Source organism: Talpa occidentalis, unplaced genomic scaffold (genome assembly GCF_014898055.3).
Source record: "Talpa occidentalis isolate TD23 unplaced genomic scaffold, MPIMG_talOcc4v2.1 talOcc4.12, whole genome shotgun sequence".
Lineage (NCBI taxonomy): Eukaryota > Metazoa > Chordata > Mammalia > Eulipotyphla > Talpidae > Talpa > Talpa occidentalis.
In genome coordinates, this window is record NW_023601212.1 from 816,564 (window position 1) to 833,457 (window position 16,894).

The 16,894-nt window shown below is 60.3% G+C and overlaps 1 protein-coding gene across 1 annotated transcript in view; it reads left to right on the forward strand.

Moving 5' to 3' along the window:
• The window catches only part of LOC119240399 (lysine-specific demethylase 4D-like), a 32,484-nt gene that overhangs the window by 11,295 nt on the left and 4,295 nt on the right, over positions 1–16,894 (forward strand). Inside the window, exons 4-5 of the mRNA XM_054692916.1 lie at positions 12,540–14,052; positions 14,173–14,364. Of these exons, the coding sequence (XP_054548891.1) occupies positions 12,540–14,052; positions 14,173–14,364 (1,705 nt within the window). The remainder of the gene's footprint in view (positions 1–12,539; positions 14,053–14,172; positions 14,365–16,894) is intronic.

Below are 16,894 nucleotides of genomic sequence, written 5' to 3' on the forward strand. Positions count from 1 at the left end.
GGCTTAACAGACATCTATAGAACACTAAACCCCAAAAAAACGGAGTACACATTTTTCTCAAGCACACATGGATCATTCTCCAGGATCGATCATATACTGGGGCACAAGACAAACATCAACAGATACACCAAGATTGAAATCATATCAACCATCTTTTCTGACCATGAAGGCATCAAACTAGAATAAACCATAAAAAGAAGGCAAGGAACTTTCCTACCTCATGGAGATTAAAAACCACACTACTGGAAGACCACTGGACTAATGAGGAGATCAAAGAAGAAATTAAAAAATTTTTTGAATTGAACGACAAGGAGGACACCAATATCCTAAATGTATGGGATGCAGCAAAAGCAGTAATAAGAGGAAAATATATAGCAATAGAAGCTCACATCAAGAAACAAGAAAGAACTCAAAGAAACAACCTAATCTCGAAGCTCAAAGATCTAGAAAAGAACAACAAAAAAACCCCAAAACCAGTAGAAGAAAAGAAATAATAAAAACCAAAGCAGAAATAAATGAAATTGAAACTGAAAAATCAATCCAAAAGATCAATGAAACCAAGAGCTGGTTCTTTGAAAAAATCAATAAAATAGACAAACCCCTAGCCAGGCTCACAAAGGAAAAAAGGGAGAAAGCACAAATAAACAGGATCATCAATGAAAGAGGAGAAATCACAACGGACACAGCAGAAATCAAAAGAATAATCAGTAACTACTATGAACAGTTATATGGAAACAAGTTCAACAATCTAGAGGAGATGGACAAATTCCTACAACTCTACAATCACCCAAAGCTAGATAAAGAAGAAATAGAACACCTAAACAGACCAATTACAATTAGCGAAATTGAAATGGTAATCAAAAACCTCCCCAAAAACAAAAGCCCGGGACCTGATGGATTTACAAATGAATTCTACCAAACATTCAGAGACGAATTAGTGCCTATCCTTCACAAACTCTTCCAAAAAATTGAGAAGGAAGGGACAATACCAAACACTTTCTATGAAGCCAACATTACACTAATACCAAAACCGAACAAGGACAACACAAAAAAGGAAAACTACAGGCCAATCTCCCTAATGAACACTGATGCAAAAATCCTCAATAAAATTCTAGCCATCAGAATCCAACAATGTATCCATAAGATAATTCACCACGACCAAGTAGGATTCATTCCAGGGACACAAGGATGGTTTAACATCCGAAAATCAATCAACTTTATCCAACACATCAACAAAAAGAAATATAAAAACCATATGATAATATCAATAGATGCTGAGAAAGCTTTCGACAAAGTGCAACACCCATTCATGATAAAAGCCCTTGAAATTCTTGGGATACAAGGAACATACCTTAACATCATAAAGGCCATCTATGACAAGCCAACAGCCAGTATCATTCTCAATGGTGAAAAGCTGAAAGCAAATCCATTAAGATCTGGAACAAGACAAGGATGTCCACTCTCACCACTGCTTTTCAATATAATACTGGAAGTCCTAGCCAGGGCAATAAGACAAGAGAAAGACATCCAAGGAATCCAAATAGGAAAAGAAGAAGTCAAACTATCACTATTTGCAGACGATATGATATTATACATAGAGAACCCCAAAAACTCCACAGAAAAGCTAATTCAACTCATCAATCAGTTAAGTAAAGTGGCAGGATACAAAATCAACACGCAAAAGTCAGTAGCCTTCCTATACACAAACAATAAATCTGAAGAAGAAGAAATCAAAAAAACCATCCCTTTCGTTATTGAAACAAAAAAATCAAATATTTGGGAATAAATCTAACAAAAGAGGTAAAGGACCTATACAAAGAAAACTATAAAACACTGTTAAAAGAAATAGAAGAAGACACAAAGAAATGGAGAGACATCCCCTGCTCATGGATTGGAAGAATAAACATTATTAAAATGGCCATCCTACCAAAAGCAATATACAGATTCAATGCTATTCCAATCAAAATTTCAATGTCATTCTTCAAAGAAATAGAACAATTATTGATGAAATTCAGATGGAATCACAAAAAACCCCGAATAGCCAAAGCTCTCCTGAAAAAAAAAGAAGGGAATGGAGCATCACACTCCCAGACTTCAAACTCTACTACAAAGCCATAATCATCAAAACTGCATGGTATTGGAACAAGAACAGACATACAGACCAATGGAATCGAATAGAAAATCCAGAAATAAACCCACAGATTTATGGTCAACTAATCTTTGACAAAGGAGCAAAGACTATGCATTGGAGCAAAGAAAGTTTGTTCAATAAATGGTGCTGGGAAAACTGGGTCGCTACATGCAAAAGAATGAAGCTTGACCACTACCTCACACCATACACAAAAATCAACTCAAAATGGATTAAAGAAATAGACATAAGACCTGAAACCATAAAATATATAGAAGGAAATATAGGCGAAACACTACGTGATTTGCACATCAAAGACATCTTTACAGACACATCACCCAAAGCAGTGATAGTGAAGGCGAAGATAAACAGCTGGGACTACATCAAATTGAAGAGCTTCTGCACAGCAAAAGAGACAATAACAAAAACAAAGAGAAACCCCACCAACTGGGAGAACATTTTTGCACCCAACACTAATGATAAAGGACTGATCACAAAAATCTGCAAAGAGCTGATGAGACTCAGCAACAACAAAGAAAATAATCCAGTCAAAAAATGGGCAGAAGAGCTAAAAAGAAACTTCTCTGAAGAGGAAATGCAAATGGCCAACAGGCATATGAAAAAATGTTCAACATCACTTGTCATCAGGGAAATGCAAATCAAAACTACCATGAGATACCATCTCACACCAGTGAGAATGGCACATATTAAAAAAACTAGCAACAACAAATGTTGGTGAGGGTGTGGAGAAGAAGGAACTCTCCTGCACTGTTGGTGGGAGTGCAAACTGGTCCAACCACTATGGAGAGCTGTGTGGAGATTTCTGGACCTACTAAACACAGAGCTTCCATAGGATCCAGCAATTCCACTCCTAGGTATTTACCCAAAGGACACAGAAACATCCATTCCAAAGAGCACCTGCACCCCTATGTTTATAGCAGCACTGTTTACAATAGCTAAGCTTTGGAAACAACCCAAATGCCCAGAAATAGATGACTGGATCAGGAAGATGTGGTCCATATACACCATGGAATATTACTCAGCATTCAAAAAAGATAAACACATGCAGTTTGCAGCAACATGGATGGCGCTGGAAGGGATCATGCTCAGCGAAATAAGCCAAAAAGAAAAAAAAATATACCGGATGGTCTCACTCATAGCAGGAATCTAGAAAACTTAAATAAGGGACCAGGAAATGAATAACTATAAGAAAGTGAAAATCAAAATCAACAAAAAACTATGAACCAGAGACACTTTTAGGGGGGCGGGGGCGGGAGGGGAGGGATTGGGGTCAGAATGGGGGGCTGCAATTGTATGGGGAATATAACAATAAAATTTATTATCTAATAAAAAAAATTTAAAAAAAAAGAGAAGAGAATACTGAGAACTAGGAGGAGAAAGAGGACGGTGGCTCAGGCCCAGCGTCCCGGCCTCGCCACAGCTGCAGAGAGCAGTGGGAGGGGGGGGACAGGGCTGAGGGAGGCGCGGAGTTCACAGCCGGGAACACGCGCTTCTGCACCGGGAAGTCTGGCGCCGCCGCTGACGACAAGGCCAAGGATCTGATCAACGACCCGAACCGTCAGAGAGTGAGGAGCGAGGAACAGCCTGAAAATACCCGGAGAGTGAAAACAGATTCACACAAAGGAGCAGAGAGCAAATGAGTTTTCCGTGTCCGAGAAGCCAGCCCCGGGCGGGGCAGTCTCAGCGCCCCAAAGCAAAGCACGAGGGGGGAGAGCCCCCCCCCAGGCAGACGCCACAGCTGGGGGAGAGCCCCCCCCCCAGGCAGACGCCACAGCTGCGGCTGGAGGCGCTTCCCTTTTACATTCGGGGTCCCCCGGCTGACCCTGCGGGGCTGATTGCTGGCGGCCGTGGCAGCAGACAAGTCGGGGCCGAGGGGCCGCCCCACACCGCCCCACACCGCCGTGGGAGTCCTCGCCTGAGGAAGCGTGAGGGGCCGGCTCTGCACCGGCCCTGACGCGCGCTATGAGCCTTCAGGGGCGGCAGCGGCCCGGGTCCCGTGTTCCCGCCTTTGGCAGAGGAAGTACAGCAACAACTGGGCACCACTCCCGCTGCGGCCTCCACGCCCCAGGCTCCGGTCCCGGGCCCCCGAGCCACCTGGGGTCTCTAGCGAAGCTCCAAGGCCTGCTGCCGGGGCAGCTCTCCCACCAGAGCCGGGGGCCCAGGGGAGAAGGGGGCAGGGAGCCAGTGTCTAGGGAGGGAAGGGACGCCGGGGGACGCAGGGCGTGACGCTGAGGATCGGCCGGCCCAGGCTCGAGGGGTGCGCGACGAACTCCAGAAGAATCTGAGAAGGTTCCCCGTGTGTGTCGCGTGCTCGGCGCGGACCGCCGCTCCTCCGAGCCCGGAAATGTGAGCTGCTTATTTGGAACTGAATGAACGTGTCTCCAAGCAGACAAGTGAAGTGCTGAGACAACTGTGGCTCCGGGGTAAAGGCCCGACGGTGAGAGGCAGAGCACTGTCGCCCCTGCGCCGCTCGGCCCTACCGAAGCAAAGACTTGAACGGCAGCCGGGGAGGGTGGGAGAGAGCAAGGCTTGGTGTGCTGGAATGGGGCGTGGAAGGGTCTAGACATACAGGAAAAACAGGTTGCCCGGGTGGGGGGCGGAGGAGGGTGAGGGTTCTCCCGGGCGCCCCAGTCGGTTGGGGGTTTTGACTGTTGGTGAAGAACTGAGCAGGCCCCGCGGGGTGCGAGAGGCGGGCTCCCGTGCTGGGAAAGTATTTCCACTCCTTGACAGGTGAGAGGAGCATGGGAGAGGTCACCCCGCAGCTCGGCAAAGCAACGGTGGCGTGTGGATGCGGCCTTCCAGAAGACTCCGCTGCTGCCCCTCTGCTGCTTGGCGCCCCTGCCGTGGGCCCGAGACAGGCTCCAGGGCGTCGCCGATGGCTCCATCGCCAAGGCCGAGCCCCAGCTTTGTCATGACTGACCTGGTGCTGCTGACGCCCACCTCCACCAGGCCGGCCTCCTCCAAAGCCACACTCCCGCTGCCCGCCCAGGAGTCGGCTCGAGGACTGCCCGCGGGGACCCCGGCCAGGAAAGGCGCCTTTTACCTCCGCCGCCTGCCTTGCTGCTGGCACGGGGCCTGAGCGCGTGCGTGGGCCTGGGGGTTGGCTTGCAGGGGGGCGCCCCCCCACAGAGGGCTCACTGCTCGGCAGCGGTCAGAGCACGTTCTGGAGAGTGCTGCCTCCTCAGTCAGCAGAAGGCACTGGCTGAGTGTGCTCGTGGGGCCCGGGCAGACTCCCCCAGGGCCCAGGGGTGGTGGAGAGGGGCCCCTGAGTAGGACAGCGTCTGGAAAGAAGGGGCTGTGCTGGAGAAAGGAGGGAGGGGAGGGAGGAGCAGAGCAGCTCGGGACAGTGCCTGGCCTGCGGCAGCGCTAGGCGTGTGGAAGGAGCTGCTGAGACGCGTTCGGGAAGCGGACGGAGTCATAAGCACCACCGCCCCCCCCCCAGCCCCCCAGCCCCCCCACACCACAGCGCACCGCGGGGCATTTGAGAAACGCACGAAGAGAAAATGGTAAAGGAGATGGGAGAAGTTCCAAAATGTGGAAACCAGCTGGAAACTGAATCATCAGACCCTGGAAAGCGGAGCCCCCGCTGGCAGTAAGGGGCCCCAAGGCGGCACAGCTGTCCCAGGGCCCAGAGGCCTCAGGTTTCACACAGCAGGTGGGCGGAGGCGAGTGCCAGCCTGAGTCCCCCACAGGCCTTGGGCCTGCCCGGCCCTTTTCTGCCCCCGGCGGGGCGAGGCTGCGTATTCCTGAGCAGGCGCGTGTGGCCTGCAGCCTGACAGTGCTGGGGCAGTGGGCCCCACGCCCGGGGGGGAGGGGGTTTCGGGGCCCTTCCCCTGTGGTGGAGCCAACACTGGCCCGTTGGGGAGGAGAACCGTAGGGGCCTGTGGAACGTGCCTGACGCTGGAGCTTCCCCAGGGCGCTGCCCAGCTGCACCACCTCGCAGGGAGCACACAGTTCTCGGATGCGCGTGGACTGGACACCCTGGGAATGACAAAGTCACTGGGCGCGAATCCCTGTCTGAAGGGGCACCTCCTGCGTGTCACCTAAGCACGCCCTCCCGCAGCTCCGGTTTACCGCACGTCATACCCGGCACCGTGGAAGCGTGGCGGAGGTGGACTCGCGTGCAGGGAGCCATGCCGGGCCTCACGACGCAGGGCGCACGTGCTTCTGCTCCCAGGGGCTGAGGTCACGGATGCAGACCCGGGGGTGCGGAGGCCGACCGTGAGCACCAGCCCGGACCAGCCGCACGCCCTACGCGCGCATCAACTGTTTCAAGAAGTTCCAAAATGTGGAAACTAGCTGGAAACTGAATCATCAGACCCTTGGGTGCTCTTGGGTGCGCCTACTCTGAGGTCACTGAGCGCTTGAGGAAGACTTTCAGGCCTACAAGGTCGATGCCAAAACAAAAAATCAAAAGAATTTTGAAGAAACAGACCTTGCGGGGGGGAGCAACCTTCCAAAACCATTGACATCTTAGCATTTCCAGAGCTACTGCAGAAACAGCCGTGACCACAGGAACAGGACGCCAGAAAAGGAAGCGACTTGAACACAACAACAGAAACAACCAAGAGAACAGAAATAACCCGCTGGACGGGCAGAAGTGTGAAGACGGCAGGAGGAGGCTTGGACGACAAAGATGAGAATGTTCAGCAGCGGAGCGGGCGCTAAGGGGCAGCACCCTGGGGGAGGACGCGCAAGGGCAAGGTCAGTATCTGAGCCCCGGGAGGGCTGAGTCAGGGTTGCGTCCTCCCATGCACACCATCCCCGCAGAGCAGGAGCTGGTGAAAGAGAATCATAATCACAAGCAGAACTGAAGTTAGAAATAACATTACAACAGGAGAAGAAGCCGAATATTTCTCTGCCCTCGAGGGGAGAGTAACTTCCTAAGCTCACAGGCCATGACGCGCATTACAGAGGAAAAGACTCAACAACAAGACAAATACATGTTAAAAACGTTTTGAATACAATGAAGGAAATGGCAACCCGGGAGGGGGAATGACAAACATTTAACGTTCGATACAGAAAATCTTCACGACAGTCGCGCGTGTGACTCCGCGGGTGATCCGTGTAGGTACGGACGCGTGAGATGTTCACACGCAGTGTAAAATGTGCATGAAATGCGTGACCAGCTGACGGCTACAGTTTATATAACCATGGAAGTAAGGCCGGGGGGAGCCTGTCGGAGAAGAGCCGGCTTCGCAGCAGCACACGCTGCGCCCCCACGGCGAGGTCCGCGAGGGGGAGGAGCAGCCCACGAGGGGACCCCAGACACACGCATGAAAGCTCCTCACAGTTTTCCACGTACCGAGTGAGCAGAATTTCCCCCCAGAGCACAGTCACTCGGTGGCAAAGAGGTAAAACATATTTTGTCTGGAAAGTTCGGTCACGTGTTAGGATCGTCACGGGTTTGTACTTACGGCGTCCCGGGGATGAAGTCCAGGGTCCGGCCGGCTGAGCGGAGCCCCATCCCCGGCTCGGGCAGGCGGGCAGACGCGGGGCAAGTGGCTCTCTGAATGACCGGAGGCGGCTGTGGGCACGTGGGAACGAGGCTCCGGTCCGCTAGGAGACGGCGAGCCGAGCCGCCTACTTCCGTGAAACGGACTCTGTCCAGCCAGTGTCACGGGCGCAGGTCGCGGGCGGTGATTTCCTAACTGGAGGAGAAAGTTTTCCCGGGGCAGCCACGGGGCCAGCGGCTGAGCTTGGCACTTGGCAACAGCCCTGCGGGAGGGGACAGGCCGGGCCCGGGAGCGGCGTGAGGACGGGCCCAGCCTCCCCGAGAGCGCCGGGCGCCCGCGCGTGGGCAGGACGCGGGCTGGTCCATGCCGCCTCGCCTCGTGCCCTCCCCAGCCTGGCACGCGCGTGTGCGCCCGCACGCTACCCGGGGAGTTTGGGTGAGTTGTGCTTCGGCTTCCCAATTTCCGCAAGCCCACCCAGTTTGAGAAAACAGGTATTTCTTTTTTAATCATTTTGATAAAAAGAAAATACGTTTCCTCAATTTCTGGAAACGCCAAGATCCCTCAGGCGAGGAACTGCTGCTCCTGTGGGTAACGGGTGAGGAGAGGGGAGTGTGTGCGGGAACCCCGCGGCCGGGAGGGCCCACGGGCCGGGGCAGCCCTGGGGACTCGCGCCTGCAGTTCCGAGCGCCCGAGGGGAGCAGAGTCGCGCTGAGAACCAGAGCGTTTCCTCTGGACTCATCCAAGGACCCAGGTCTCTGCATTTGTCACGTAGTGGCCGCCTGGCCTCGTCCTTCCCAGAAGCCTCAAAAACGCGGAGCTGAAGGCGTCGCCTTCACAGAGCGACGCGCCCACCCCGGGGCTCGCTGGGGCGCGGCCTGAGGTGCAGGTGCAGGCCGTAGGCTGTCGTGGTGTCCTGGGGCGCGGCCCCCGCGCGGTGTTCGGCTTCTGGTCTTTCCTCTCAAGATGCTCCACTTTTCATTCCTTCCCAGCACTATTTAGGGTGAAAGGGTGACCTCTTCGGTTATAGATTCCCCTCAAAATACATCCAGAGTTTATAACAAAGCCACGGCCGGGGGCTCGTGAGGTCAAGCAGCAGGGCGAGCGGGGCAGGGGCCTGGCGGGGGGACAGCTGGGAGCCAAGAGCCGGCCCTGAGCCCCTCAAAGAAGGCGGCCTCCCTGGGTGCGGCGCCCCTGGGGATGCAGCGCCTGCCCCGACAGCCACGGGGGTCTCCCTGGGGAGAGGCGCCGCGGGGCTGGTGGGGACAGGCGAGCGGCAGTCATGGCGGACTTGGACCTGCGAGGGAGCCGTTTGCCTCGAGGCGGCGGCTCCATTTCCAGGGCTCAGTGGCCGCCGGCGGGAGCAGCAAAGCAGAAGCCGGGAGAAAGCCGAGCCCGAGAGAGCGCGGGCGGGACGGGGCGCCCTGTGGAAATGGCGCCTGGGGCGTGAACTGGGGACTTAGGGGGAGAAATGGAACAGGGCACCCCACGGAAGAGGGTCAGACACAGCCAGCCGAGCCTGGGGTCGGGGGGGAGCAACCTCAGAATCGAGACGAGAGTGGGGCTCTGAGCACGCGCCCGGCCGGGGGGAGAGGGCGCTCGGGCAGGGGGCCAGGCGAGAGCTCGGCCTCGGAGCAGGAGACGCCGCCGGGGCTGAAGAACAGACGCGCGGCTGTTGCCTGAGCCCTGGGTGTGGACGGCTCCGGGTGGGGCCCCGTCTCCCCAGGCAGGAGGGCGGGAAGGCGGCCGAGGGGGCCGCCGCGGGGTTCATCACCGAGCTTGGCCGCTGCCCCGTGGACGGCCAGTTCCGGACACAGAGGCCGAGGGAGCAGTAAAGGCCGGTGCCGCCCGCCGGGGCTGGTGTCGGCTGCCAGGCCGAGCGGGGGAGGGGAGAAGGCCGGGCCCGCGTCATCCACCCTGGCGGCCCCGGCACCCGTTCTGCGGCTGGTGTGCCAACGGATTTCACTCCCTGCGGGAGCTGGGCCCAGGAGTCTAATCCCCTCCCACGAGCCTCTGCCCTCGCCGTCCTCTCTCCTCTCCCCGATCAGCCTCACACCCTCCCCAGCCCGCCCCACCCGCCTCCCACGCCCTGCCCTGGGGCTGCGCCTCCTCCCTCATGCCTTCCCCAGGACACACCTGCTGGGAGGTCCCTGAGCTGAGGTGGGGGGTGGTCTCAGGGCAGGTGTTGGGGAGCGCATCACACCACACACAGCCCCCCATTTCCTCAGCCTCTCCAGACAGGCGCCTGGCACAGGAGGGCTGCTGGGCAGGGCCCGCCCCAAGCTCTCCCTCACTGGGGCTGCAGTGACAGCAGCTGTCAGGACGGGGCTGCCCGGGGGCCCAGTGCCCTGAGCTGGGCTGCACCTCCCTGCACTGCTGGAGGGCAGCAGCCCTGCTGGAGGAGGCCACCTGGTGGTCTTCCTGGGTGGGGGGTCCTCCCAGCACCCCCGTCCCCCACCCCCAGGATGGGCCTGCTCGGCCAACAAGGGCGAGGTTATGCACACCGTGGGCTCAGGCCTCCAGCCCCTGGCCAGTGTGCCGCGGGCAGCATGGCCTGGGTGCAGGGACCCCACCACCCCTCCCACCCCAGCAGCCAAGTGCAGCTTCTTCTGGCTGCCGTCGCCTCCACCCCAGTGCAGTGGTTGCTGCGCAGGCCACCCCGACAGCCCGTCCTCAGGCCCACCTGCGGCCTCTCAGCCACCAGCGCGCGGCTGGCCGGAGACCGGCTTGATGTCCTGTAAGAAATCTCCAAAAATACCAGGCAAACACCCAGCAGGCTGTCAGCGAGAGGGGACGGGGGCTTGGCCGAGCTGGCGGGAGCTGCTGGGGTTGGGATGGGATTGGAGGGCGATGGGATTAAGGGTGGGGCTGGGCCTGGGGTTGCCGCGCTGAGGGGCCGGGCTCGCCTGCCCTGCTTCTTCAGGGGGTGTTTCCTGGAGCATCCCTCAGCTCTGCTGTTACCGGCAGCCACAGCCAGAGGAGCCGGCCTGGGGAGGTGCCCTCTGAGCGGAGGTAAGAGCCCAGCGCAGGCACACGCCGGGCGGAGCTGCCGGGCTCTGAGCCCAGCCAGGGGGCTGGAGCAAGCTGGAGTGGGCAGGGGTGCGGCCAGCAGGCGAGGGGGCCACGTGGCACCCTTAGGGCACCTGAAGAGCTCTCCCGGGAGTGGGTGGGCGTCCTGGGGCCTGAGGAGGGGAGCGCGAGACGGGCGTCTGCGGGGTGGAGCGCGGGGAGTCGGGAGTGTGGGAGAGGTCAACAGCGGCTCGGGGGCCGCACGGCCTGGCAGTGAGGGGGTGTGTAGCTGCGCTGCCCTCGTCATGTTCCGCCACGAAGAATACTTTGCTACTAACTTGTGACACTGAATGGTTATCAGCTAAGGAAATTATTTTTCTTAGTGTTTTACCAATAAAGAATTTCAGATCCTGAACTGACGTTGCTCCGCATCAGATGCTTTTCTCGGCCCTGCAAGGCGCCATTTCTCACATCCTTTGTTAATCTTCTCAGTCGAGGCCTCAGAACTCCTGAGGCCGCGTCACCCCTGCCCACGGGACCCGCCGGCCCTGCTGTGGTGTTTCTCTGGCCTGTCGCCGCGGTGGATGGGATCACGGGTCACGTCTCTAGTGCTTCCCACCTCGCTTAGAACTCAAGGTGCCTACGGCTTAGTCTTACCTTGGTCTTTTCTGGTTTTGATGCAGAGACAAGCAGCTTCTCAGCGTTATGTATTCTGGAAGCCTCTCCGTCAGCAGAGGGGGTGGTTCTCCAAAGCCCATCTCCGTTGGCCTGTGACGGGCGTGGGGCTCCGATCCTCTCCCGGGGGTTAAACCTCTGAGTTTTGTTGGATGTGCTTTTGGATATTTTTCTCTTTAAGTTGTTCTCTTGCATAGTTTTCTCTTGAACTTGCTCCCTTATGTTTGGAAAACGTTGATGTCCAGTGGTACATACATTCTCTTTTTGAGATGTAAAAAAAGCGCTGCTGTGCGGCCAGCGGCGTGCCCGGTGTCGCTCACCGTGCCCGTCTCTCTTCTCTCGAGATCGGGGCTGCTGCTTCCACCGGGCTCTTCAGAGAACGTTCCGGCCATCGTCCGTCTGCTCTGTGTGTTTCCTGTCGCTGCTCGCATCTGTGTTCGCTGCTATTCCAGCCTTCTCGTCCCCTCCCGCCTTCCCGCTTGCTCGCTGGGTTCAGGTGGTGCGAATTCAGCCGCGCGTCCTTTCCGTGGGATATAATGACTGCGCCCACCAGGCTTCTTCTCACGCTTTCACCCCAGGCTCTACTTCACATGACCTCGCGAAGCCTGTGGCAACCACCCTGGTCTGCAGCGTGGCCGCATGAGCTGTACTGATGGCTGTGCCAGGTGCCCAGAGAACCAGCCTTGTTCCAGAAGCCGCGCCATGCTCACAGCCTCTCTGCCCTGGCTTCCAACGGCCATTGCTTTGCTTCTGTTTCCCTCTAAAGCAACAGAGGAGTGGAATAAGTTGTCTTTTAAATCTGGATGATTTTGCTCTACATTATGTTCACAGAATTATTCCCGTATTTAAAATTTTTGTTTATCTTCATTGCTGTATAGCTTTCCACCGAATGAGCCTACCACAGTGTCATTTAACCATTCTGCCCTTGGTGGGCATTTGGGGTATTTCCAGGTTTCGGTCACTCGAAGCTCTGTTGCGGCACCGAGGGCACAGCCCCCGCGGCTGCTCACACGGGCAGAGGTGGCCTACCAGCCCGGGTTGGCCAGCTTGTTTCCCGAAGCGACGGTCATGATTCCCGCTCCCTCCGCGAGGGCGTGGGGCTCTGGTCGCCCACTCCTGCCCCTTCACATCGGCTCTCCCCGCGGCAGAGCGTCGCCCAGTGCGCCCTTGTATCCCGCCGTGACGTCGTAGCTGCAGTTTCCTGGCAGTGTTTCTAGCATTAATTTTCAACGTTTCTATCTTCCGCCTTTTAGGTTTTGCTTCCAGCGCTACTATTTACCCGTCGATTCTGCATCCATCCTGGGAGGATCCAAGACCTGCAGGAAAGTCTGCGGCTCCAGCCGAGACCCAGGCAGCCCCCCGGCACCGCTGCGGCCTGGAGCGGAGCCCCCGGGGTCAGCAGCCCGAGAGAAGGGGCGTCTCTGCAGGAAAGGCCGCTGGTGATTCCCGGTGCCTCAGACGCACCCACACTCACATCGTGTGAAAGGCAGCACACCCAAGACCCTGCGCCTGGGCACAGCTCCCCAGCCAGCGCCGGCTGCTCCCCGATGGCAGCCACGAAGCCCAAGGCCGGCTGCGCCCAGAACCCCGGCTGCCGCATAATGACCTTCCACCCGACCCCGGAGGAGTTCAAGGACTTCGACAGGTACATCGCGCACATGGAGTCGCGCGGCGCGCACCGCGCGGGCCTGGCCAGGGTCGTCCCGCCCAAGGGGTGGCAGGCCCGGCAGACCTACGCGGACATCGACGACATCCTCATCGCGGCGCCGCTGCAGCAGGTGGTGTCGGGCCGGGCGGGCGTGTTCACCCAGTACCACCGGCGGCGGCCGGCCATGACGGTGGGCGAGTTCCGGCGCCTGGCCGAGAGCGCGCGCTACCGCCCGCCGCCGCACCCGGACGCCGCGGCCCTGGAGCGCGAGTACTGGCGCGCGCGGCCCTACGCGCCGCCCCTCTACGGCGCCGACGTCAGCGGCTCGCTGTTCGACGGGCACGCGCCGCAGTGGGACCTGGGGCGCCTGGGCACCGTGCAGGACCTGCTGGAGCAGGAGAGCGGCGTGGTGATCGAGGGCGTGAACACGCCCTACCTGTACTTCGGCATGTGGAAGGCCACGTTCGCCTGGCACACGGAGGACATGGACCTGTACAGCATCAACTACCTGCACCTGGGCGCGCCCAAGACGTGGTACGCGGTGCCCCCCGAGCACGGGCGGCGCCTGGAGCGCCTGGCGCGCGAGCTCTTCCCGGGCAGCGCGCGCGGCTGCGGCGCCTTCCTGCGGCACAAGGTGGCCCTGATGTCGCCCACGGTGCTCCGGGACAACGGCATCCCGTGCGGCCGCGCCACGCAGCGCGCGGGCGAGTTCATGGTGACCTTCCCCTTCGGCTACCACGCGGGCTTCAACCACGGCTTCAACTGCGCGGAGGCCATCAACTTCGCCACGCCGCGCTGGGTGGACTACGGCAAGGCGGCGGCGCAGTGCAGCTGCGGGGAGGCGCGCGTCAGCTTCCCCATGGACGCCTTCGTGCGCGTGCTGCAGCCCGAGCGCTACGAGCGGTGGAAGCGCGGCCTGGACCAGGCGGCGCCGGACCACGCGGGGCTGCCCGGCCCGGGGGCCGCGGGGCTGAGCGCCTGGCGGGCGGCGCGGGGGCCGCGGGCGGCGGGGCAAGGCCCGAGGCACCTGCCCCCGCGGCGGGCCCCGCGCGCCCCGCAGCCCGGCCCCGCGCTGGGCGGCCCGGACCCCCGAGCCCCGGCGCGCCCCGCGGCTTCGGGCTGGTGCGCGGGGCCGTCGGGGGCGCGCTCGGAGGGGGCCGCCCCGGAGCCCGCGCCCCCCGGGCCGGCCCCCGCGCCGCCGCCCGCCGCGCCTGTGCGCCCCGGCCCCGGCCGGGCAGGGGGCGGCCGCCGGCCCCGCGAGCAGGACGCTCAGGAGCCCCCGGTGCGCGCGCGGGCCAAGAGGCGCCTGGGGGGGGGCGCTGCCGTCCACCTCGAGGCCCAGGCCCTGCCTGCGGAGGGCGCCCCCGGGGACGGCCCCGCCGCGCTGCCCCCTGCGCCCCAGCACGCCGCGGGGGCCTCCGGGGGTCGCTGTGCGCCCGCCCCCTAAGCCGGGGGCGCCCGTGTGCCGGAGCCTGGGCGTGGCGCCACCTCAGCGCCCTCGGGTGCCGCCCGCCGGGTGCCGCCGCGTGACCTTCCTCCGCGCCAGCGCCTGAAGCCCGCGGGGCCACCCGCGGACCCGGCCTGTGCGCCCCCCCTTCCCCGAAACCAGGCGCGGACTCTCGGGCCCGGGGCGGGACAGCGGCTGCGGGGGTCTGAGCTGGGGCCCAGGGCGGGCCGCGCGGGCATTAAAGTCCTGCCCCGACTCGGCTGCTCGTGGTGTCCTCCGCCGGCGGGGCGGGTGTTCCTGGCGGGTCAGCCCGGGGGGCGTCGGCTGGGGCCGAGCGGGCGCGGCGGGGACGCGGGCGCAGCGCGTGTCCCCCTGGGCCGAGGCCCGGGCCGCTCCCGGGGCAGCGCCGCCTGCGGGGGGAGGGTGTGGCGCGGGGCGGGGGGCCCGGGAGGGAGGGGGTGTCGGGGTGGGCACAGGGAGGAAGACGCAGAGCGCCGGGTCCAGGGGGCGCGGCCTCGCCCAGGACGGGTCCAGCGTCCAGCGCGGCATGAAGGGTTCAGAGCGCGCCCCCGCCCGGCCCCCTGCAACCTCCAGCGCCCCCGGGGCGCGTGGGAGCTGCAGAAAGGAGCCCGGTGGGCGCGGAGGAAGGAGGAGGTTGGCGCCCCTGCTGCGGGTCAGCTCCGGTCTGGGGGGTCGGAGGTGACCCCCCGACTGGCTCAGGACGTCTCACCGGGGCTCCTCGTGCCAGGGCGCGCCGGCTGATGTCCCCGGACACCCAGCGCGGCCGCTGCTCCCCGGCTGCTCGCCGTCGAGGGCGCACGAGGACCCAGCTGCAGGCCGGGGTGTCGGCCCATCACGCACAGCCACATGCAGCTCAGGCAGCGCCTCGGGGCCCGGCCGGGGCCTCCCCAGGCCCCGGGCTCTGACAAGTCCCCAGCTCGGTTAGTGGTTTTTACATGTTAAGAAACTGGGCTGTGAACACCCGCCCCGTGGCTGGGGCATCGGGTTTCTAGCATCTTTTTGGAGCCTAGATCCCTGGGTCCTGCTGTCGGGCCTTTCAAGCTACACTCGTTGCCGCCCTTCCTGGCTTTTAGTCACAACTTACTATATTTAGTCATCTTGGGCCTTTTAGGAACAGCCTTGGGGCTCCGAGGTTGCACAGACAGCGCAGAGGCCTCCACCTCCAGCTCGGCCCCGGGCGCCCCAGCCTAACGCAGCAGCGCGGGGGCTGCCCGCCCCTCACGCGCCCACCCCCTGCGGGGCGCCTGTCTGTCCTGACCTGAGCTGCACAGGGTCACAAGGCAGCCATGTTGTTTATGTGCCCCCCACCCTCTCCCCTTCCCATCCGCAGGGCCCTGGGGGTGTTGACTTGCTCCACTGTGTTTCCTAAGAGTTTTATGTCAATTGGATTATCAGCTGCGCAGGCCGGGAGGTGTCTGCCTGTTTCTGCCCCGCTACCCCCCACCCCAGGGTGACCCCTCCTTAGTCTTCACCACCCTCACTCTGTTCCAGGACCCCCCCCCCCCCCCCGCAGTCGCCAGGCCATGCTGTGTCCCCAGGCCTCGCGGGGCCCGCCGTGGCCCTGGCCATTTCTGAGACACGCCTTGTTTTTATGTTTATTCATGGAAAGGCTCAGCTTTAACCGGAGAAAACATTAGTTCTAGGCCTCACGACAGAAAACATCTAATTCGGAAAACGTCTAGTTCAGAGGAAGCAGGAACCAACCCCACGTGCAGGTAACAGGAAAAATAATACCTAAACCTGAGCCCCTGGCCGAGGCCAAGCACTGGCTCCTGCTGGGCCCTGGCGCTGACCGGCCCGAGAGGACAGGCCGCGGGGGTGGGGGCCCTCCCGGGTCGGGTCGCTCGCTGGTTCCACCCCAGGAAGGCCAGGGCGCCCCGCAGCCCAGTCTCCAGGCTACAAGGGCGACTTGGAGGAGGCGGCTTTTCTCTTGTTTGTCAGACCCCAGCGGGGAGATGCCGGCTCTCCCGCTCTGACAAGATGTTTCTGCAGAAATGCCGGCTTGGGGAGCACCAGCCGCCGGCCCTGAGCGGAGGCCGCTCTGCTGAAGCCGTGGCTCTCGCGCTGACGAGTCTCCCGGGCTTGTGCGTTTTCTGCAGGAGCATTACAGCGTCGGGGCCACGGGTGTCCCGTCATACCCAGGCGGAGGCTGCAGCAGGACCCGGGACTCCATGTGGACCGAACCCATCTGTCAGGTTCTTCACGGACCCGCCCCCGCCAGGCAGCCATCTCCCTGCCCGCCCAGGCCACCCTCTTTCGGCGGGGACTCTGCAGTGGGTTGGGAGTTTTCTGCAGGTTTATCCGTCGCTTCTGTCCGAGGTGTTCCACGCAATCATGTTATTGGCGTGAACTCCACGCACGTCTGTCCTTCCCATGCCGCGCTCAGCTTTCGTTGCTCCCGCGGCCGAGCGTGGGCCCCTGGGAGGTCCCGTGGCCCTGGACGGGCTGGGGATGCTGCTGCCGCCCCGGCTTCCCTGTCCTTGATGTCAGGC